This window comes from Hemiscyllium ocellatum, chromosome 20 (genome assembly GCF_020745735.1).
Source record: "Hemiscyllium ocellatum isolate sHemOce1 chromosome 20, sHemOce1.pat.X.cur, whole genome shotgun sequence".
Lineage (NCBI taxonomy): Eukaryota > Metazoa > Chordata > Chondrichthyes > Orectolobiformes > Hemiscylliidae > Hemiscyllium > Hemiscyllium ocellatum.
The window spans coordinates 23,077,119-23,100,537 of record NC_083420.1 but is presented as its reverse complement, the minus strand read 5'-3'; the positions used below and the strand labels follow the sequence as shown (position 1 = coordinate 23,100,537).

At 40.0% G+C, this 23,419-nt stretch overlaps 1 protein-coding gene across 4 annotated transcripts in view; it reads right to left on the bottom strand.

The window, feature by feature from the left end:
• The window catches only part of usp42 (ubiquitin specific peptidase 42), a 111,868-nt gene that overhangs the window by 62,893 nt on the left and 25,556 nt on the right, over nucleotides 1-23,419 (bottom strand). For 3 of the 4 annotated variants that reach the window (XM_060840579.1, XM_060840581.1, XM_060840580.1), the window contains exons 3-8: nucleotides 20,530-20,739; nucleotides 16,046-16,156; nucleotides 9,422-9,524; nucleotides 8,695-8,762; nucleotides 8,397-8,467; nucleotides 3,178-3,260 (exon numbers count right to left, since the gene is read on the bottom strand). In XM_060840579.1, coding sequence (XP_060696562.1) covers nucleotides 3,178-3,260; nucleotides 8,397-8,467; nucleotides 8,695-8,762; nucleotides 9,422-9,524; nucleotides 16,046-16,156; nucleotides 20,530-20,739 — 646 coding nt within the window. Of the gene's footprint in view, nucleotides 1-3,177; nucleotides 3,261-8,396; nucleotides 8,468-8,694; nucleotides 8,763-9,421; nucleotides 9,525-15,128; nucleotides 15,199-16,045; nucleotides 16,157-20,529; nucleotides 20,740-23,419 lie in introns of those variants that run through there. The other variant, XM_060840582.1, reaches the window with a different exon arrangement.

The window sequence follows — 23,419 nt, the reverse complement described above, 5'->3', positions numbered from 1 at the left end:
GAGGCTAGTCTGATTGCAATATTTAAAAGGCATCTGGATGAGTATATGAATAGGAAGTTGGCAGTTTGTGTGTCAATAGAGGGAGACTTTGGGATGATGGGGTAAGAAATAAAACTTGTAGTAAACCAGATTGGGTTGGACCTCTACTACATTATATTACACAACTGAAGGGAACAAGTCTGAAGTTACGAACCTTTCAAATGTAAAGCTCATTCAAGCCCAAGGTACAAGCTTCAAAAGACAAATGAGCAGAAATACATTGCTCCTTTGTGCCTCTAGATATTATATTGCTTGTGTGTTGGGGAGGTCAACTCCTCTTTCTTCTGGCTTGGTACTCTTTAATCTACATTCCTCCCCTTTTACTATGGAACAGTACTAATGCTACAGAACACCATAAGACCATAAGTCATGAGAGCAGGTGTTGGCTGTTCAACACATCATGTCTGCTCTGCTATTCAATGAGACCATGGTTGATCTGATAATCCTCAACTCCACCTACCTGCCCGTTCTTCATAACTCTGGATTCCCTTAATGATTAGAAATCTGTCAGTCACAGCCTCAACAATCTATGCAGTAAAAAATACCACAAATTCACTACCTACACTCTCCTACAATGGTAACCAACCTTCTCACAACTACCCTGTCAAGTCCCCTAAAAATCCTGTTTGTTTCAAAAAGGTCATTTCTCAAATTTCTAAAAGGGAATCCAAAGTTATGAGGAAGAGGCAGATGGGTGGAGTTGAGGATTATCAGATCAGCCACAATCTCAGTGATTGGCAGAGCAGACATGATGGGGTGAACGGCCTCAATTTGTTCTTATATCATGTGCTGCTATTAAACTGCAATGAATACAGGCCCAACCTCCTCATCGTCAGTCCCTACATACCTGCGATCAATATAGTGAACTTGCTGAATTGCCTCTAACTTCAGTATTTTTCTCCTGAGATATGTGGCCCAAAACTGTTCACAGCATTCCAACTGCGGTCTGACTACTGCCTTTTATAGTTGTAATGTGACTTACTATTTTTAATATTTCACTTCCAATGAAAAAAGACCAACATTCCATTTCCCTTCCCTATTACCTACCGAACTTGTATGCTTGTTTTTCATGATATGCACAAGGACCCCAAATCCCTGTGCTGCAGCTTTCTACAGTCATTCTCCATATAAAGAATATTCCGTTCCTCTATTCTTCCCATCAAAGTGCATAACCGCATATTTTGCCACATTATGTTGAACCTGCTAGGTTTTAGATCACTTGTTTAACCTGCACACTTTTGAATCAGCTTCACCATTTGCCTTTTCATCTATTTTTGCATCATCTGCAAACTTGGCTCTTGCACATTTTCCTTATTCAAGTCATTTTGTATTTTGTAAAAAGTTGCAGCCCCACATGTATAACTCTACTATTAACAGGTTGCCATCCCAGAAATGCCCTCCTTCTCCTAACTCTACCTTTTGTTAGTTATCCAATCCTCTATGCTGATATACTACCTCCAGCGCCATGGAATCTTCTCATCAAGTAGCCTAATGTGTGGTGTCTTATCTCACGCCTTCTAAAAGTCTAAATACATTACATCAACTGCTTGCCAACTCCTCAAAGCATTCCAATAAATTTGTCAAGCATGACTTCTTTTGTGAAGCCATCATGCTGACTCTGCTTGATCACATTATGTATTTCCAAATGCACTGCTATTACATGTTTAACAATAGACTAACATTTCGCCAATAACAGACCTTAAGCTAACTGGCCTATAGTTAGCTGTTGTTTTTATCCTTCCCTTCTTGAATAAAAGGTGTTAAATTGGCAGTTTTCCAAACGTCTTGAACTTTTTCTAAATTTAAGAATTTTTGCAAGATTGCTACCAATGCACCCACTTTCTCTGTAGTTACTGCTTTTAATATCCTAAAACCTATCTTATCAGGTCCCTAGGGCTCATCGGTCTTTGCTGTATTCATTTCGCCAGCACTTTTTTACTAGTGATAGTTATTGCATTTATATATTTCTTATTTATTTTGCTATTAACATATTCTACTGATAAGGCTGATGCAGAATATTTATTTGAACTCTCTGCCATTTCCTGGTTTCCCATTATTTGTCCCCCATCCTTGTTCTCTAAGAAGCCTGTTAGCTTTGGATTCTCTCTTTCTTTGTAAATATTCAGAGAAGTTCTTGCTATCCATCTTGATATTATCCTCAAAGTTTACCTTGACTGTCCTTTTTTTGTTTTGGTTGTCTATCGTTAAGTTTTTAAAATATGTAAACTTCTATTCAGAAGGGAGAAAAACACTATCAGATTTTCATCCGTCACTGACATTTCCCTCATTTGAGGTTTAAATTCTAAACTTCCCAAAAGTATTTAAAAAAAAACATGCAATACATAAATGAAAATGTTTTTTGGGCACGGCTTTTAAAATTTGATGACAAGCTTAGTGAATAAATATACATATTGTACAGCTGCATTTTATACTTTTTTCAAGTTCTGTAGCAAAATGATATTGCACTGGCTTATTTGAAGCATGACAAACATTTGTGACATTAATTGCATACTTATACCTAGCCTATCCAATTTTTATTACTTTTCAAAATACACATACGAATACAAGTTTAAAAATCACACGTACAAACTGCAATTTTGAAATTTAGAAACTGTTTGTCTAGTTGCACTAAAATTGCAAAAGGTGCAATTAGTGCTCTCACGAGCTGCCTCATGTGGGTGAAGGAATAATTGGTGAGCGAGCACTAAGTTAGTGATTCAGTATGAATTCTAATACTTCATGCATCAACATGATTATTTATAAATTTAAAACTGAAGGCAAACATACTGCCTAATATTTCACAAGAAATCCATCATGATTATGCCTTGTTACCTCTTGGCATAGCTTAAATATTGTTTTATTAGTCGTTTTAAGGCTGCACTTGAGAAAACTTATTAAACATTGTATCTATTCTGCAGAAAAGCAAACAAGGTTGCAGACTAATAAATTGGACAATATTGAGATAGCAAGCTGTGTTACCAACTGGTTAAATAGTACAAAGACATCACAAACAGAATGCTTCAATGTCTCTGGAAGGTCACCGTGGTGGTCAGGAGGAAATTAGTATGTTACACACAAAAGACCTCTTCAGCAACTTATAACCAAATCCTTATTTTTGTAATGAGAACACTGACTCACTTCGTGCATTTGTAGGCGTTTTCACCATCCAGTTGTTCTGGCTTTACAAATTGTTCTAGAGCTTTTGTGATGTTTGGTGCAGCCTATAAAATAGTTACAATTTTCATAGATAATTAAAAAGACAGTAAGTATTTTCAAATGAGAATTCAAATTAGTTTAGATTTTGGAAGTTTAAAACAAAACATCTGCATCAAAAATATAGATGACATTGATCATTTTGAATTTTAGGCAATCTTTCAGGAAAATCTAGATTTGAATTCCATTATGTGCAAACTACAACTGAATTAGTGCACATAAATCACCAGTAACCTAACTGGCACTGGTCTAATTATAATATTAGAAACAAGGTAATGTAGATCAGAAATACCCATCATTTAGTTAAACAAGTTGCATATGGGAAGACAGGAGGCAGAGAGTGGTGATGGAGAGTTGTTTTGCGGACTGGAGGTCTGGTTTGTCATTTTTTTGTGAATACAGGAAGAATGGCTTGGAAGTTTGCAGTGAAGTACAGCATGACCTTGATCAGTTGGGCTGATGAGTTGCAGATGGAGTTTAATGGAGATAAATGTGAGGTGGTGCATTTTGGATGCATACACTGAACGGTAGTGTCCTGGGGAGTGTTGCCGAACAAAGAGACTTTGGGATGCAGGCTCATAGTCCCTTGAAGGTGGAGCCACAGGTTGACACGGTAGTGACGGCGGGGTTTGGTATACTGGCTTTCATTGGTTAGTGAACTGAGTATAGGAGTTGGGATGTCATGTTGCAGCTGTATAGGACATTGGTTAGGCCACGTTTGGAGTACTGTGTTCAATTCTGGCCCCCCTGCTATAGGATAATGTTGTTAAACTTGAAAGCATACAAAAAGATTTACAAGGGTATTGCTGGGGTTGGAAGGTTTCATCTATAGGGACAAGTTGTTTTCCCCTGAGATGTTGGAGGCTGAGGGGTGACATTTTGGAGGTTTATAAAATCATGTGGTGAATGGATAGAGTGAACAACCAAAGTAAGGCAGTCCAAAACTGAGGGCACCGGTTTAAGGTGAGGGGAGAAAAATATGAAAAGGACCTAAGGGACAGTCTTTCCACACAGAACTAGGTAAGTGTATGGAATGAGCTCCTGGAGGAAGTGTTGAAAAGCTGGTATAATTACAACACTTAAAGGGCATCTGGATGGGGACATGAATAGTAGAATTGAGAGAGATATGGACCAAATGCTGGCAAATTGGATGAGATTAATTTAGGATATCTGGTGAGCATGGACGAGTTGGACTGAAGGTTCTGTTTCTGTGCTGTACTACTCTATGTTTGAGTATTTACAGGGTATTCAATCTGACAGGTATTCACTGTTAAAAATGTTTCCCACACCTCCAACCAGATTTCACTTCTTAGATTGTAATTTGTATGTAGGATTTTAGTCTTCAAATGTTTTGCAAAATATCATTTGATTCAGTACAAGCTGCATCATAAATTATGAATTAGTATTTAGGATGCTTTGTCTGATTGTTAATTCAGATAGCATCTATGTTATAGAGTCATAAGAGATGTACAGCACGGAAACAGACCCTTCAGTCCAACCTGCCCATGCCGACCACATGTCCCAACCCAATCTAGTCCCACCTGCCACACCCAGCCCATATCCCTCCAAACCCTTCCTATTCATATACTCATCCAAATGCCTCTTAAATGTTGCAATTATACCAGCCTCCACCACATCCTCTGGCAGCTCATTCCATACACATACACCCTGTGTGTGAAAAAGTTGCCCCTTACGTCTCTTTTATATCTTTCCCCTCTCACCCTAAACCTATGCCCTCTAGTTCTGGACTCCCCGACCCCAGGGAAACGACTTTGCCTATTTACCAAATCCATGTCCCTCATAATTTTGTGAACTTCTATAAGGTCACCCCTCAGCCTCCGACGCTCCAGAGAAAACAGCCCCAGTGTGCTCAGACTCTCCCTATAGCTCAAATCCTCCAACCCTGGCAACATCCTTGTAAATCTTTTGTGAACCCATTCAACTTTCACAACATCTTTCTGATAGGAAAGAGACCAGAATTGCACGCAATATTCCAACAGTGGCCTAACCAATGTCCTGTACAGCCGCAACATGACCTCCCAATTCCTGTACTCAATATTCTGACCAATAAAGGAAAGCATACCAAATGCCTTTTTCACTATCCTATCTACCTGCGACTCTACTTTCAAGGAGCTATGAACCTGCACTCCAGCAGGTCTCTTTGTTCAGCAACACTCCCTAGGACCTTAGCATTAAGTGTACAAGTCCTGCTAAGATTTGCTTTCCCAAAATGCAGCATTGGCCACTTCGCTGACCATTGGCCCATCTGGTCAAGATCCTGTTGTAATCTGAGATAACCCTCTTCGTTGTCCACTACACCTCCAATTTTGGTATCATCTGCAAACTTACTAACTGTACCTCTTATGTTTGCATCCAAATCATTTATGTAAATGACAAAAAGTAGAGTACCCAGCACCGATCTTTGTGGATCCACTGGTCACAGGCCTCCAGTCCGAAAAACTACCCTCCACCATCACCCTCTGTTGTCTACCTTTAAGCCAGTTCTGTATCCAAATGGCTAGATCTTCCTGTATTCCGTGAGATCTAACCTTGTTAATCAGTCTCCCATGGGGAACCTTGTCGAATGCCTTACTGAAGTCCATATAGATTACATCTACCGCTCTGCCCTCATCAATCCTCTTTGTTACTTCCTCAAAAAACTCAATCAAGTTTGTGAGACATGATTTCCCCACGCACAAAGCCATGTTGACTATCCTAATCAGTCCTTGCCTTTCCAAATACATGTACATCCTGTCCCTCAGGATTCCCTCCAACAACGTGCCCACCGTCGACGTCAGGCGCACTGGTCTATAGTTCCCTGGCTTGACTTACCATCTTTCTTAAACAGTAGCACCGCGTTAGCCAACCTCCAGTCTTCCGGCACCTCACTTGTGACTATCAATGATACAAATGTCTCAGCGAGAGGCCCAGCAATCACTTCTCTAGTTTCCCAGAGTTCTAGGGTACACCTGATCAGGTCCTGGGGATTTTTCTACCTTTTTGCATTTCAAGATCCAGCACTTCCTCCTCTGTAATTTGGACATTTTGCAAGGTGTCACCATCTATTACCCTACAGTCTATATCTTCCATACTCTTTTCCACAGTAAATACTGATGCAAAATACTTGTTTAGTATTTCCCCATTTTCTGTGGCTCCACATAAAGGCCGCCTCGCTGATCTTTGAGGGTTCCTGTTTTTCTCCCTAGTTACCCTTTTGTCCTTAACATATTTATAAAAACCCTTTGGATTTGCCTTAATTCTATTTGCCAAAGCTATCTCATGTCCCCTCTCTGCCCTCCTGATTTCCCTCTTAAGTATACTCCTACTGCCTTTATAACTCTTAAGGATTCACTCGATCTGTCCTGTCTATACCTTACATATGCTTCCTTCTTTTTCTTAACCAAACCCTCAATTTCTTTAGTCATCCAGCATTCCCTATATTTACCAGCCTTTCCTTTCACCCTAACAGGAATATACTTTCTCTGGATTCTCATTATCTCATTCCTGAAGGCTTCCCATTTTCCAACCGTACCTTTACCCGTGAACATCTGCCCACAATCAGCTTTTGAAAGCTCTTGCCTAATACCATCAAAATTTACGTTCCTCCAATTTAGAACTTCAACTTTTAGATCTGATCTATCCTTTTCCATCGCTATTTTAAATCTAATAGGATTATGGTCGCTGGCCCCAAAGTCTCTTCCACTGACAACTCAGTCACCTGCCCTGCATTATTTCCCAAGAGTAGGTCAAGTTTTGCACCTTCTCTAGTAGGTACATCACATACTGAATCAGAAATTGCCTTGTACACACTTAACAAATTCTTCTCCATCTAAACTCTTAACACTACGGCAGTCCCAATTTATGTTTGGAAAGTTAAAATCCCCTACAACAATCACCCTATTATTCTTACAGATAGCCGAGATCTCCTTACACATATGTTTCTCAATTTCCCTCTGACTATTAAGAGGTCTATAATACAATCCCAGTAAGGTGATCATCCCTTTCTTATTTCTCAGTTCCACCCAAATAACTTCCCTGGATGTATTTCTGGGAATATCCTCCCTCAGCACAGCTGTAATGCTATCCCTTATCAAAAATGCCACTCCCTCTCCTCTCTTGCCTCCCTTTCTATTCTTCCTGTAACATTTGTATCCTGGAACATTAAGCTGCCAGTCCTGCCCATCCCTGAGCCATGTTTCTGTAATTACTATGATATCCCAGTCCCATTTTTCTAACCATGCCCTGAGTTCATCTGACTTACCTGATAGGCCCCTTGCATTGAAATAAATGCAGCTTAATTTATTAGGCCTACCTTGTCCCTTCCTGCCCTGACTGTTTGACTCGCTTCTATTCTCAACTGTATCAGTCTCAGATTGACCTCTTTCCTCACTATCTCCTTGGGTCCCACCTTCCCTTCCCCTCCCCCCACCCCCCCCTCCCGCCCACCCCACATTACTAGTTTAAATCCTCCCGAGAAGCTCCAGCAAATTTCCCAGCAAATAGTCCTTTGCTATTTATCTGTAATAAAGATTTAGTAAGAGTTAGAGTAGTTGCATGCCAAAATAGAACCAAATAACAATGCAGAGACAAGTTAAGCATATCATGCCTGTGCTAACTCTTTGAAACAGCTAACGAATTTGTCCCACTTCACACTCTCCCCATAGCATTGCATTTTTTAAAAAAACGTTTCGGCCTTGCAAACTTCCTTTCCAAGTCTTGATGTCTGTCTAAAATTTAATGCAAAATACTGGTGCTGAGATTGGATTTAAGTTTTAATAAATTCCTTGCTTTGTACACACATAAGTACATGCTACGATGTATAAAATCAAGGATTTTTTTTAATATATAGTTTTCTCATAATGCGATTCAGCCAACTGCTACGCAAATATTAAGATCTCTCTACATAACTATCTGCAGACATCAGGGGATGCTTGCTTAAAATGTAGACATGGTTTCTAATAGTTAGAACAAGTGTTACATCTGAGTAGTGTCATTTCTCCAAATGGGGTGTTTGAAGAATGTGCACTTCTAGATCAAAAGTACAAAACCCATTCGTAGCAAATGCAGTATAAATTTAGAGAGGAGAAATAGTGTCTAAAAATTGTAAATTGTAGCAGCTAGCAGAGAACAAAGAATAACAGTACCTTTATTTCCAGAGCAATATCCAAGTAAGGGTCATATGTGTCAGAAACACCTTTGCAGTTTAAGCATTTTACTAAAATAGGAAAACATTGTTAAAAATGTTCTGCCAGACATTATATAAATTCATTTGAGAACACTATAAATATTCAACCATTTAACGCAATGCAGTAAATATATAACAGTGCTGACTGATTACAGCAATAATGGAGGGTATATGTTTAATTTGCATACTTATCTATTTTCATAAAATCACAAACGCATAAAAGTACTTAAATAAATTCTTAAATAAATGGAACATACCTCTTGATCTCAAGTAACCTCCAAAAATTTGATATATCATTGTGGTGGCCTGAGTTTGTCTATCCAATCTACAGAAGTAAGGAAAAGAACAAATCTATATATTTTTCAAATGTCCAATTAAACTTCAGTTCAAATTAAATGCTTTAGTTCAATGTAGTTCATAACATATTTATTGCTATTGAAGATTTAACAAATCTCAACCTCCCAATCATCCACAAATCATCAGAAAATAACAAATACAGATGTCACCTTTCCAAACAGTGGAGCAAGGAAAAGCCAAAAGTGGAAGAAAGTGATTGGAAAGATGTAACTTTTATGATTCTCTCAATATGAGCTTTCACTGTGGTGACTCAGCAATGGGGAGTGTCCCACATATTCCAAACGAACCTCAGGCAGAGCTATAGAACACATCTCAGATTGACTGCAGTGAAGGAAACTTTACTCAGAAACATTGACATTTAAGTGAAGTAGAACTCTGCCAAGTATCATTTTGATTGATATGAATCTATAAAAAAAAACATATACATATCCCAATTGCGGAAGTGATATCCAATTTCTTTGTATTTTTAAGCTGGCATTATCAAACTATGACTGTTTAATACATTTTGTTGTACAGGAATATTTCACAATGCAGTATATATACAGCCTTTCTTCAGATGCAAATAGAAACTGAAAATGAATAAATGCTTGTTTTAAGTATTCAAATTTTTGTTTCTTTTGTACTCACTTGTTACTTCCGTTTAGGCATGCTTTCTGGAGAGCATCAACAGTGTAACGCAAGAATTCATGTGCATCTTCCTGATTTCCAAATCGAAAATGTTTTGCGATTCCTAAAAGAATGAAAATTTAAATAATTGATACTAATATTCAGATTATTTAGAGAAATTATCTATCTAAATCGTATTCTAAGTTTACTGTCACTTCAAACCCTCTGAATACCTTCTCTATCATACCCACAAGTTTGAAAGGGAGTAACAATGACTTGTGTTGAATCGGTTGAACATAGACAGGGCAGCCACAGGCACAACTGTCCTCAGTATTCTAAATTAGCATGAGAACTAGGGTAAAGAAATAAACAAGGATTTTCACTCCCCATTAGGTCAATGATTCCTGGTGAAACATAATCTTCCAATATGTCCAATCTACTCAGTCATTACAGGTAGATTTGATAGTGAAGGTGCTTGGTATGCTTTCGTTTATTGGTCAGAGTATTGAGTACAGGAGGTGGGAGGTCATGTTGCGGTGTACAGGACATTGGTTAGGCCACTGCTGGAATATTGCGTGCAATTCTGGTCTCCTTCCTATCGGAAAGATGTTGTGAAACTTGAAAGGGTTCAGAAAAGATTTACCGAGACGTTGCTAGGGTTGGAGGATTTGAGCTATAGGGAGAGGCTGAATAGGCTGGGGCTGTTTTCCCTGGAGTGTCAGAGGCCGAGGGGTGACCTTATTAAGGTTTACAAAATCATGAGGGGCAGAAGTAGAGGACATGGTTTATGGTGAGAGGGGAAAGATTATAAAAGAGAACTATGGAGAAACTTTTTCCACACAGAGGTTTATACGTGTCTGGAATGAGCTGCCAGAGGAAGCGGTGGAGGTTGGTACAATTACAACATTTAAAAGGCACCTGGATGGGTATATGAATAGGAAGGGTTTGGAGGGATATGAGCCAGGTGCTGGCAGGTGGGACTAGATTGGGTTGGGATATCTGGTCGGCATGGATGACTTGGACTGAAGGGTCTGTTTCCATGCTGTACATCTCTAGGACTCAATAATCGAAGTTGGATCAAGTTTTGCTCTGATTCACTCTATGTCTAATAGCCTGTCAACATGATGACATTGATTATAAATCTTAAAGGGGGAGGTTGCATGAACCAGTTGAAGCAGCTATTCACGTGTGAGGAAAGTCACAGCCTGATCTCAATGACTTAGCTGGTAAGAGAAGAATGCAACTACAAGTCATAAGTTTCAATTCCAGTATGAAGTCAATGAGGGCTCTGAGAACATAGGACTTAGGCATGGAAAATAGACCATTTGGCCTTTTGGGTCTGCTCTGTATTTGATAACACTATTCATAGCTGATCAAACTGAGGTCTCAATGCCAGTTTTTCACTGTCCCCAATAACCCTCATTTCCCCTGTCTTATCAAAAAAATCTAACTCGGCCTTGAATAAATTCAACGATCCAGACTACACAGGTTTCTGACTAAGAAGATTCCATAAACTAACTCAGAAAAAAAAAATTCCTTATCTCGGAATTAAAAGGAAAACCTCTCATTTACAACGGTCTCTCCTGGGTCTAGCCTTCCCCCACAAGAGGAAATGTCCTCTGGGTACCTTCGCTGTTATGCCCCCTCAGGATCGAAGGTATTTTATTTTGACAATTCACTTCTCACTCTTCTAAACGCGAAGATAAAGGCCCAAACTGTTCAACCTTTCTTTATAAGGCCTCCATTCCAGTAATTAGAGGAGTGCTTTTTTTGAACGACTAACATATTATTCAAAACTTTTAAAATTTTGAAAAAGACAAAACATGGATCCTGGAAGCTATAGTAAAACTTCCTTATATACTCCTCTCCCTTTACAACAAATGCCAATATTCTATTCACCTTCCAAAGTCATTACATTGGGTCCAAAGAACAACAATTGGCCAGAGACCACTGTTCATTATTATCCAAAAGCACTTATTGCAAATTTTAGAAATTTTTGACTTCAGGATTGGGATTAACTGTGAATTCTAGCTCAAACAATCTTGCTGTCAAAGCTTGGAAATGAACATACCCCCAAGGAAAAAGGAAATATCATTTACACAGAATCATACAGATTGTCTGAAGGGTATTATATAAAAATCAATACTCTGATCAAAGTAATATTTCAGAATAAAAGCAGCAAATTTAAGTGTTTCCACAAATAAAATCAAATTGGAGTGGAAAATTCCAATGAGTATATCAAATCAATCCAATACTTGTTGTAGGTAATCCTCAAATGAAGGACTCATTATTGACTTGACCACAACTTATTGTATATCCTGTGGGTCAATATTGGATTCTAACAGCCAACAGGTGTCCAGAATCACAATGCAATAACAAAATGTACATATTCAATCATATTATATATGTGATTGTCACAGTAACTACTCTGGCAGTAACTGACAGTTTAAGGTCTTAATTAAGCTAATAAACCCATGGAATTAAACATTTTTCAGACACTTCACTGCACAACAAGTAATGAAGATTGCAGTTTGAGTATTACCAATACATTAGAACCAAAAAACAGCAAAAACTAACTATGAAGTGAAATTCTTGAAATAAACAGTGTTGTCAGATCTGAACAACGTTTTTGATTTATTATTCAATCAGATTTTTACTGGCATTAAAAACAGAGTAGAAACGATTTTCAGGGTCTTCAGGAACACATCCTGTTTACTTGCATTGGTAACAAACGGGAAAATAAGGATTTAGCAGTTTCAACAGTAGAAATAGTCAGGACTTTAAAAAAAAATTTTGTTACTAAAACAGTTTGTGTTAAATAGCAATTACAGCTTTGGTGGTAGATCAAAGGTAAGCTGGTTTATTGCGTTATCAAGAAGTGCCCGGAGAGAATTTCTTTGAGTGGTTCATTTACTATTTTTATTTAGTGGCCAAGAGAGTTAACCTTTCCAAGAGCTCATCCTCCACATCACTTCAATTTATATGACATCCTTGTGTTGCTTTACACACCTATCTATGTCAACCAGAAAAGTGTAAACCACTGAAAGCATTCATAATGTCTAATGCAAAATGACTAAATATAATGGATAACTGCATGAATTATAATGCCGTAACTACAGCTCAACATACATTAATTAATCCAATTAGACAGATTTTACTTTATCTTTTAAACTGACACTAACATGCGATACAAAGCATGTTTCAAATGCCTGGGGGCTGTTGGCTCAGTTAGCTGGATGACTGGTTTGTGATGCAGAGTGATGTCAACAGCATAAGTTCAATTCCTGCACTGGTTGAGGCTATTATTGAAAGCTCACCTTCTCAACTGCACTCTCTGTCTGGGGCATGACGAACCTCAGACTAAACTGCCACTAGTCATCTCTCTAACAGTAAAATAGCTCTATGATCCTCTGGGACTGTGGCAACTTTGCCTTTTCTTTCCAAGTGCATGCACAGGTTTTGGTCCAAGCTAACATCAAACAGAATTCGTTAAATTTGCAAAAAATTCACAGGATGTGGGTATAACTGGTAAGGCTACATTTGTTACCCATTCCTAATTATCCTCAGAAGATGATAGCGATCTTGAAATTCACACTTCAGCACTATTAGGAAGATCAAGAATATTGTCTCAACTACAGTGAAGGAGAGGTGACAAAGTTCCAAATCAAGATGGGGGTCTTGGAGGGGTGCTTGCAGAATGGTAGTGCTCATTGTTCTCTGCAGTAGAAAAATATGAAATTCCAATGATGGGGTAACAAATGAGAGAAAAGTCACACCTGTATGTGAGGGAAACATAATTTGAGAAGAACTGCTCAAGTCACAGATTGTTTCTAATTCTCACTGCTGCAGCTCCTCCAACCATTCTGTTACCTCTGCCTGGTTTCTGTTTCTCTTCAAGAGACTAAATCTATGAATGGAAGAGCAGCAAGGAGGCACCTATGACTGGAGGGGTTGGACCAGATACTCTGACTGGTTCCACTGCCTTCACATGGAACCAAAACCTGGACAAGGTGGAGCAGGAAAGCAACAAGCAGTGGAGGTTTCACTCAACAACTCTCACCCAAGATCAGCTGCCACAGTACTAAAGTTGGGGTTAGCTCAGGCTCACAGGATGGACAGATTGAGGTTGGAGGAGAGAAACAACAGCAGTGTGGGCAGTCACAGGCACAAAAATGAAGAAATTCTCTGAGGTCTCCATCTGAATGAATGAGACGGTCTGACTTTCAAATTCTTTAAGCACCTAAATACCTGGTCTGCAGATAGACTCTCAAGGGGACTATTAATTTTGATGTTCTGTGCTACATTTGGACATATAGATGACCAAATGTTAAGTGTTTCATGCGATAGACAATCTCAAGGAAATAATGGATGCCTGGTGAATCAATGTTGCTGTTGTTAGCAATGCTAATTGGTAAATTTTCACTTTACAATGGGAGGGGGAGGGGAACGGTTATTGGTGAAAGACTGAAAAAGCTGGGCCTTTGACACAACCTTGAAGAACTCCTGTAGTAATGTGCCAGGACTGCAATGATTAGCCTCATCCACAACTATCTTCCTTTGTGCTAGGTATGACTCCATCCAGTGGAGTTTTCCCAGATTCTCATTAGCCCCAATATTGCCAAGCTTCCTTGATATGACACTCAGGTAATTGCTACCTGTCATCCTCACTTCCAGTCAAGTTCAGCTCTTATCTGAGGTTGGATTGAAACTGCAATGCAAACAGAAGCTGAGTGGCCTTGGTTGAACTCAGTGAGCAGAGAACTGTTGACAATATCTTCTGTCACTTTGTTGATGATTTAGAGCAGGCTGATAAAGTGCTTGGATTTTGTCTTGTTTCAAAATGCATCGTTTTCTACGATTCGCCAACATTGCAATGATCAGCAAATGAGATTAGTTCTTTCATCGAGTGTGCACATTCTTGTAATTTCAAACTTTTATCCAAGTGTCCTCCATCTATTTCTGGTCAGATTCAAATTCTTTGCTAAGTGTTTTTATTTTGCATGCCCTACATAATATTTATTATAGTAGACTTCGCTGGACAAAAAAAAAGTTGGCTGACAATAATGCACTGAAAGCACTGACAAAAAGTGACACCACTGAATAGTAGCCATTGATGATACTTCTTAAGCATCAAAACTACACACCATATTGATATAGGAAAATGCCAAGCAACCATACTCTGGACAGTCTAATTTTGCTGCATTATGCCAAACCTTCCCAAATAATAAGCTATTTGCAATAATGAAAGCAGCTTTTCTTTAATTAACATTAAGAATGGATATCTATATTGTCATCAGTGATTATATATTTAAATTCTGAAATGTTTTTCAGAGGACTTAAAATAAATTCTTCACTTTCTTGCCTGTAGCAAATTATACTAATGATTCAGAAAGTTTCAATATTCTGCAGCACAAAATTATATTTCATACAGAGTCAGGAGGCCAGAAAACTTTATAGGAGAGTATAAAGAGAATAAGAATGTTGTCCTTAAAAGAAGGCCTGATTTTCAACAATTCAGTACTCGCAAAAAATGTGTTTTAGCACTTTCGTGTATGCATGTCATTTTGCATTATGCATTTTGGTATTATTTGGCAAGTTGCAAATTTGTGTTTTGGTCAGGGATCAAATCAGTATCACAAATGCAAAGTTTCTCCCATTTTAATGAACGCATTAAGTGTAGAGGAAGTTCCTTATAAGTTTGGTAAAAATCTAATAAAGTCTAACTTACTGAGGTCACGAGTCAGTGCTTAGGTGCTGTATCCAGTTCACCTACTGATTTATCAAAAGGTACCACGAGTCTGAAGAGAAAAATCACTGATCAAGTTTGGTGAAAATCAGATAAAATGATAAGTTACTGAGGTGATAAGTTAGTGTTCATGTATAAAGGTCTACAGAAGCACAGTCCAGCACACCAAGCATGCCCATTTCAAAAGAAACCCCCGAGATAACAGATAGGAAGTCATGGGTTCTGTGAAAGTCTCGGGTTGATACACAATATAAATGAAGCTAATTAATGAGGCTTCTTTTACTCACAAAACAAAAAAAATCTGTATATCAAAACTTCCTTATACTTAATCTTAGCTTGTATCTGGTACAGCATTTTTAAGAATCCCTCCCATATCAGCGGATTTACTGATTTAGCGGGACTATTAAATCAAATTCCATTTTGTTCCAAGGGAAACTGGGAACGTTTCAAGTAAGGATTTTGGAAGAAGTGTATTATGCAAGTCCACCCATATTTTCACAAAAATTATAAATCAGTAATTTCAACTCATGAAAGGCATTAAGGCTTTAAAATTCAACACGTACAGTGGAACATCCATTATCCATGTTTCATTTAACAGCCAAAATTCTGTAAAACATTACTGCATAGCTCATTAATACCATTCTCTTCCTCACTAAACTAACATTACTGCACATGAAAGATTATGTTTCGTTTATGTTAAATATATTGGATTAGCTTTCAATCCTTTATTAGGAATATTGTTGTTGCATACTTGAATGATCAAAATTTGGGTATAATGCTATCTACCAATTTTCAACAATTTGTGGCATCACACCGTGAGAGATAATGGAGGTTGCAAAACACTGTTATTTTGACCGCTTAATGGAGTTAGTTGTTGCAAGGAAATAAACAATTCTTACGTCGGAGGTCATTAATGACAGACATAGGCTTGATGACATTTCCAGAACTGGAAAAGACCTGGGTAATATGATTCTGCATCATACACATCATACAAAATCCTTGTTCATTACCTGCAAAAGAAAATGAGTAACAATTATTATTTGCTCAAAGTGAAGAGGAGGATATGCTGCTTCACAGCAATAAGTCAGAACAATTTTGTACAAGTATATAGCTATATGGATAACATTTCCACCTTTGTCAATTAACATCTTTCACTGAATTTTCTTTGCTCTAAGATGACAGAATGTGTAGTCATCTTTCAGAATGTTCAATTCTCCCACAATCATCCCAACATCAAAAGTGTCAAATGTCCCAAACTTAAATTCCTTCTAATATCCTCTGAAACCTTGGTAATTTGTTTCTTCAAGTGCATTAAATCTGGTGCTGTTGACTATATTACATTCCTCCAACTTCTCTCCTTGTTTCACTGTGTAGATCTGCTCTTTAAAAAGTCCATTCTTACCTGGCTAAACAATGCATCTAAGAATTGCATCTCTGATCCTTGCAGTTCTCTTCAAATATCCCCGAGAACTCAACTTTGGTTCTTTCTTCGTCTGCATGAAGCCCCACAGTACCATGAACTGCAGACACGAAGGAGATCTTCCAAATTGATAGCAGTGACAGCTAGTTTTACACCTCCATAATCCATGTATTTCCATCACCTCTGGACTGAGAGGCTGTTTTGCTACTATTGGCCATGCAAGAATCTCTGGATTCCATCTAACTCACCATGCACTTAAGTTAAACCAACCTGTCTATAACGGTCACATCCTGTCCAGCTTCAAGTTGAACAACACCCCACACCCCCTCAATCACAGAGCCACTTATTTCTAAGTATGTAAGATTGCCAGTCTTGCCTGCCACTTCCAGACCCAATTAAACTCTGGCTTTCCAGTCTGTCCTTCTGTAAATTCCAATCTTACCAAGGTTTTGCTGTATGTATTCAAACCCATGCTCATTTGTGATCTCCATTATATTAGCCCTTGCCAACCTACATTTGGTTCCTCAAACATCAACAAACTGAGTTAAAAGGCTGCAACCACTGCTTTCAATCAACTCTATTAGATTAGATTAGATTACTTACAGTGTGGAAACAGGCCCTTCGGATCAACAAGTCCACACCGACCTGCCGAAGCGCAACCCACCCATACCCCTACATTTACCCCTTACCTAACACGATGGGCAATTTAGCATGGCCAATTCACCTGACCCGCACTCTTTGGACTGTGGGAGGAAACTGGAGCACCCGGAGGAAACCCACGGAGACACGGGGAGAACGTGCAAACTCCACATAGTCAGTCGCCTGAGGCGGGAATTGAACCCGGGTCTCTGGTGCTGTGAGGCAGCAGTGCTAACCACTGTGCCACCCACCAACCCTATTCTTCCATATAGGGTTAGTGAGACCCAAGTGGTGCACTTACCCAAGTCAAAGTTCCAGGTTGAAGCTCTCGAGCATAAAAATAAAGAATGACTCACCACTGCTGGTTTGAGGCAGTATGGAACTGTGAAATCAACGAACTCCACATTGTGAACAAGAACAGCAGTCGTCAGTCACCTCTGACTACCCTTACTCAATATGCACACGTCATTAATCATTATACACAAACAAACCAATCAGCAGAAAGAATCTTAATGTACTGATCGATTATTTCCATCCACTATGTGCAACTTTCACCTGTTCTCAGCTATTGCCTTGGATGATAGGCAGAGAGGAACGCTGTTGAAAATGTATTCATTTTACAAACTCATTAAGGGTAAATCATCAGATGTAGGAGCAAAGGTAGTCTATTCAGTTCATCAAGTCCACTCTGCCATTCAGTGAGATTGATTGAGCTGATAACCCTCAACTCCATTTTCCTGACTTATACTTATAACCTTTGGTTCCTCTTAACAATTAGAAATCTGTATCTCAACCTCACATATAATCAGGTAGCACAGTGCCTCAGTGGTTGGTATTGCTGCCTCACAGTGCCCAGGGGCAATTCCAGTCTTGGGTGACTGTGTGGAGTGTGCACATTCTCCCAGGTGCTCTGGTTTCCTCCCACAGTCCAAAGATGCGCAGATTAGGTGAACTGGCCATGTTAAATTGCCTATAGTGTCTAGGGAGGTGTAAGCTAGGTGGATTAGTCATGGGAAATAGGAGGTAGGGGTTAGGGTAGGGTTCTGAGTCTGGGTGGGATGCTGTAGAGGGCTGCTCTTTGAAGGGTCAGTGCAGACATGATGGCTTCTTTCCGCACTGTGGGGATGCTATGATACTAAGTCATTTAGCATCAAATGTTGTCTGTGGTAAAGGATTTCACAGCTTTAGCACCTTTAGAGAAGAAATTCCTTATCAGTCTTAATTGGGGAATTCTTTACTTTGAGATCTTGCCTTATGTTCCTAAGCTCTCTAAAAAAGGGACACAACCTCTTCATATCTACCCTAAGAATTTTACGTATTTCAATAAGGTCTCCCCTCATTCTTCTACACTTAATGAGTACAAACCCAACCTACTTGATTTCTCTACACATGATAGCTCTCTTTTAACATGATGGTTGCGTTCTCATGCAACCCCTCATTATAGAAAAATCGTGCTTTAGAAACAGCACGCTTAAAGAGTGCTGGCGATGTGATCACATTAAAGCCAACACATTTTAAAAGATCACACTTTAGAAACTACCCCCAATTCATAAATAGCATTACAGCAAATTTGCATTAACAAAACGCATATAATTGCAGAACGACCTGTATCCTAATTACTCTGATGAACGCCCTTTGGACTGCCTACAATGCCAATACACCAAGTAATCCAAAATGGAAGAGGGTAAAAGTTTTGGGCCGTAACAGGTGCTCCGTTCTTGAGAGCGCAAGCGTGGGAGAGAGCGAGCGCGCGCCCACCAGAGAGAGATAGAGACAGAGGCACATGCACGAGAGAGAGAGAGAGATCAAAAGAGAGAGAGAGAGAGAGCGTGCGCGCGAGGGAGAGAGAGATCGAGGGGCCACGCGCGCGAGGGAGGGAGCGCGCGCAGAGAGTGAAGGAAAAAAAACCTCATACTGCTAATAGGCTGGGGCAGTTTTCCCTGGAGTGTCTGAGGCTGAGGGGTGACCTTATAGAGGTTTATGAAATTATGAGAGGCATGGATAGAATAAATAGACAAAGTCTTTTCCCTGGGGTGGGTGAGTCCAGAACTAGAGGGCATAGGTTTAGGGGGAGAGGGGAAAGGTATAAAAGAGACCTAGGGGGCAACTTTTTCACGCAGAGGGTGCTATGTGTATGGAATGTGCTGCCAGAGGAAGTAGTGCAGGCTGGTACAATTGCAACATTTAAAAGGCATCTGAATGGGCATATGAATCTGAAGGGTTTGGAGGGATATGGGCCAGGTGCTGGCAGGTGGGACTAGATTGAATTGAGATATCTGATCGGCATGGATGAGTTGGACCAAAGGGTCTGTTTCTATGCTGTACATCTCTATGACTCTATCATTCCTTAGATACGAGGTCTAAAGAATCTCTTAGAATGCCAGGTGTGGTCTGATTAGTGCTTTGTATAGTTTTAGCATCATTTCCCTATTTTGAGAGTCCATTCACTTTGAAACAAAGGTGAACATTCCATTTGCCTCACTTGCCCAAACTTGGATGCCTTTTGGGTAACAGCACAAATTTTACATGTATAACTGTAAGTGCGTTGTCCTAAATATTTCCTAACCTAGTCAGCGATTTATGCATATGACAGCCATACAACAATATCCTGATGTCAGGCATGCCAGCAGAACTCCAGACACGGGTCATTGGGAGGCAATGGTGTAGTGGTGTTATCACTGGACTGTTAATCCAGAGAACAAGAAAATGTTCTGCGGATCGGAGTTCAAACCCTGCCACGGCAGATGGTGGCATCTGAATTTAATAAAATGGAATTAAGAGTCTGATGATGATCATGAAAACATTGTTGATGGTCAGAAAAACACATCTGGTTCACTAATGTCCATTAGAGAAGAAAATTGCCATCCTCAAGTGGTCTGGCCTATATGTGACTCCAGACCCACAGCAATGTGGTTGACTCTTAACTGCCTCTGGGATTGGTAATAAATGCTGGCCTTGCCAGCGAGGCCCTCAACTCTCATTATAAAAAAGAAATTTAGGAAGTGAAAACTCCGGATTCAAAGGCTGATTCACATCATTCAACAACTCTGGAAATTGGTAACTCACCCCTTCCTTCACCTTTTGTCTCCCCACATCATGATGATATTTTGTAAAAGTGATTATTACAGCACTGAATGGGGTGCACTTGCTGCCAATATAGAGACAGGAATGACATGATCAGCAGCAACAATGTGGCGCATCAAAGAACTGGAGCAGTAAAATGAGTCTTTTCCAAATATTTTAAATGGATATAATATATGATACGGGGAGACAAAAGGTGAAGCAGCAATCAAACTCAATACAGAAAGATTGTCATGTACATACATGTTCTAGAATGTTCCCGGGAAAGCATGTAGTTTGCAAGAGGTGGCGTATAAGTCAAACACTGCAGTGCAGAGTTTAAGAAGCAGGTGTTGCCCAGATTTTGGAGGCCAGCTCCTATTTTGTGCAGCTGCTGCCATTTCAGGGAGATTTTTTCTGCAGGGAACAGTATTTTCTGTGGAGGCGCTATTCCATCACCACTGCCAAGTACACCTGAAATTAAAAATAATTTTATGCATCAAAAAACAATGTTAAAACCTTCATAATTAAACAAAGCACATCAGACGAAATTATTCACATTAAAAAGTGTTACTGCACACAACACTGACAAAATTGAGCATCTCCTGACACCACACTTGCAGAGGAGGTTGGCACTGCTGACATCATCAATACTTGCTGAGAGACAGAAGTGGGAGCTGACTCCATCCACATGCATGTTTGTAATGCCACCGATGTCCAAGGAATTCTCACCAGACCTGCTCTGCTGAAGCTCTCTATGCTTCGCCCACCCACTCTCCATGCTGCTTGGTTGCCTCACTTACCACTTCTTTTGGCAACCTCCACCCAAAACTCACCCCCATCACATTTCAGACCCCAATTCTCATTGCCATCTCACTTACAACCCTCCTGGGGACTCTGCTCTCAATTCCCCCACTGCCTCACTTGCCACCTTGCTCTCTGAGATGGTGAGCAGTAAGGCAGCAAGGAGGGAAGGAAGGGGGAGGCAGAGAAGGATTAGTAGCAGCGTTGCCAAGTATTTGGAGTGCAACAATGACCAAATCACAATCCCAGGAATGGAATTCATTTAAGATGTTTCAAAAACACTCATTTTACTGCTCCAGTTCTTGAATACAGCCACATTGCTGCTGCTGCTGCTGATCATGTCATTCCTATCTCTATACTGGCAGTGAATGCATTTCATTCAGTGCTGTGATAATAGGTTTTACAAAACATCATAAAATAGTGCAATAGGCAGAAAAATGGAATTCTTGACCAAGGAGTGGTGGCAGCACAGTTAGGCGGGAGTTGCCATGAAGGCCTTGATATCAAGTCCAGTTCACATGAAATATCATGGTATCAGGTTAAACATGGGCAAGGAAACCTACTGATTACCATGTACTATCTTCCCATAGCTGATGAAGCAGTACCCTTCCACATGGTGCTTCTTCCAAGTGTCGCTCAGAGAGTGCAAGGGTGCAAACTATACTCTGGGTGGGGGCCTTCAAACTCCACCACCAAAAGGGGCACAGCAGCACAACTACTGATTGAGCTGGTCAGATCCTAAAGGACAAAGCTGCCACACTGCTGTAGACGTTGAAGGAATCAACAAGACAGAAAAACATTCTTGACCCTTCCTCATCAATTCGCCTGCTGCAGATGCACCTATCCATGACAGTATCACTAAAAGTAACCACCGTACAATTCTTGCAGAGATGAAATCCCATTTTCACAATGAAAATACCCTCCATCGCATTGTGTGGCACGATCACCATACTAAATGGGGCAAACAGGTCTAGCAACTTTAGACTGGGCATCCATGAGGTGTTGTGCCAAAGAACAGCAGCAGAATTGTACTCCAGCACAATTTGAACTTCATGGTGTAGCATATCCCCCACTCAACCATTGCCATCAAGCCAGGGGCTAAATCCTGATTCAATGGAGAGCACAGAGGGCATTGTAGGAGCAGCACCACAAATATCGAATAAAAAAAAAGGTCAATCTGGTGAAGCCAGCAAACAGGTAAGATCTAAGTTCTGTAGACTTGCCAAATCCTGCTGTGAATGGTGGTGGATAACTGAACTCCTCACTGGAGGAGGAGCTCATAAATATTCCCATCCTCAATGATGGCAGAACCCAGTGCATCAGTGCCAAAGATAAGGCTAAAGCATTCATAACAAAATCTTCAGCAAGAAGTGCTGCATGGATGATCCATGGTGGCCTCCTCCAGTGGTCCTCAGCATCATAGATACCAGTCTTTAGCCAATTCGATTCATTCCACGTGATATCAAGAAACAGTTGGAGTCACTGGATACTGCAAAGGCTACGGGCCCTGACAATATTCTGGCAACAGTTTTGCAGACCTGTGTTCCGGAACTTGCTGCTTCCCTAGCCAAGTTATCCAGTACATCTACAACTCCGGCTACTACCCGACAAATGTGGAAAATTGTTCAGGTATGACCTGTACACAAAAAAGCAGGTTAAATCCAACCTTGCCAGTTGCCGCCCATCAGTTTACTCTCAATCATCAGTAAAGTGATGTAAGGTGTCATCAACAGTGGTATCAAGCAGCACCTGCTTAGCAACAATCTGCTTAATAAATGCCCAGTTTAGGTTCCGCCAAGGCTACCTAGCTCCTAACCTCATTACAGTCTTGGTTCAAAAGAGTTGAATTTCAGAGGTGAGGTGAGTGTGACAACTCGAGATCAAGGTTGCATTCAACTGAGAATGGCATCAAGAAGCCCAACCAAAATTGGAATCAATAGGAATCAGGGGGCAACCTCTGCTGGCATACCTGGCACATAGGAAGATGGTTGTGATTGTTAAAGATCAGTCATCTCAGATCCAGGACACCTCTGCAGAAGTTCCTCAGGGTAGTGTCGTAGGCCCAACTATCTTCAGCTTCTTCATCAATGATCTTCTCTACATCAGAAAATCAGCAATGGGGATGTTCGCCAATGATTGCAATGTTCAGCACCATTTACAACTCTTCAGATACTGAAGCAGTCCATGTTCAAATGTAACAAGAACTGGACAATATTCAAAGTCTGGCTGACAAGTGGCAAGTAAAATTCACGTCACAAAATACTAGGCAATGGCCATCTTGAATAAGAGACAATTTAACCATCACTCCTTGACATTCAATGATGTTACCATCACGATCTGCAATTATCAA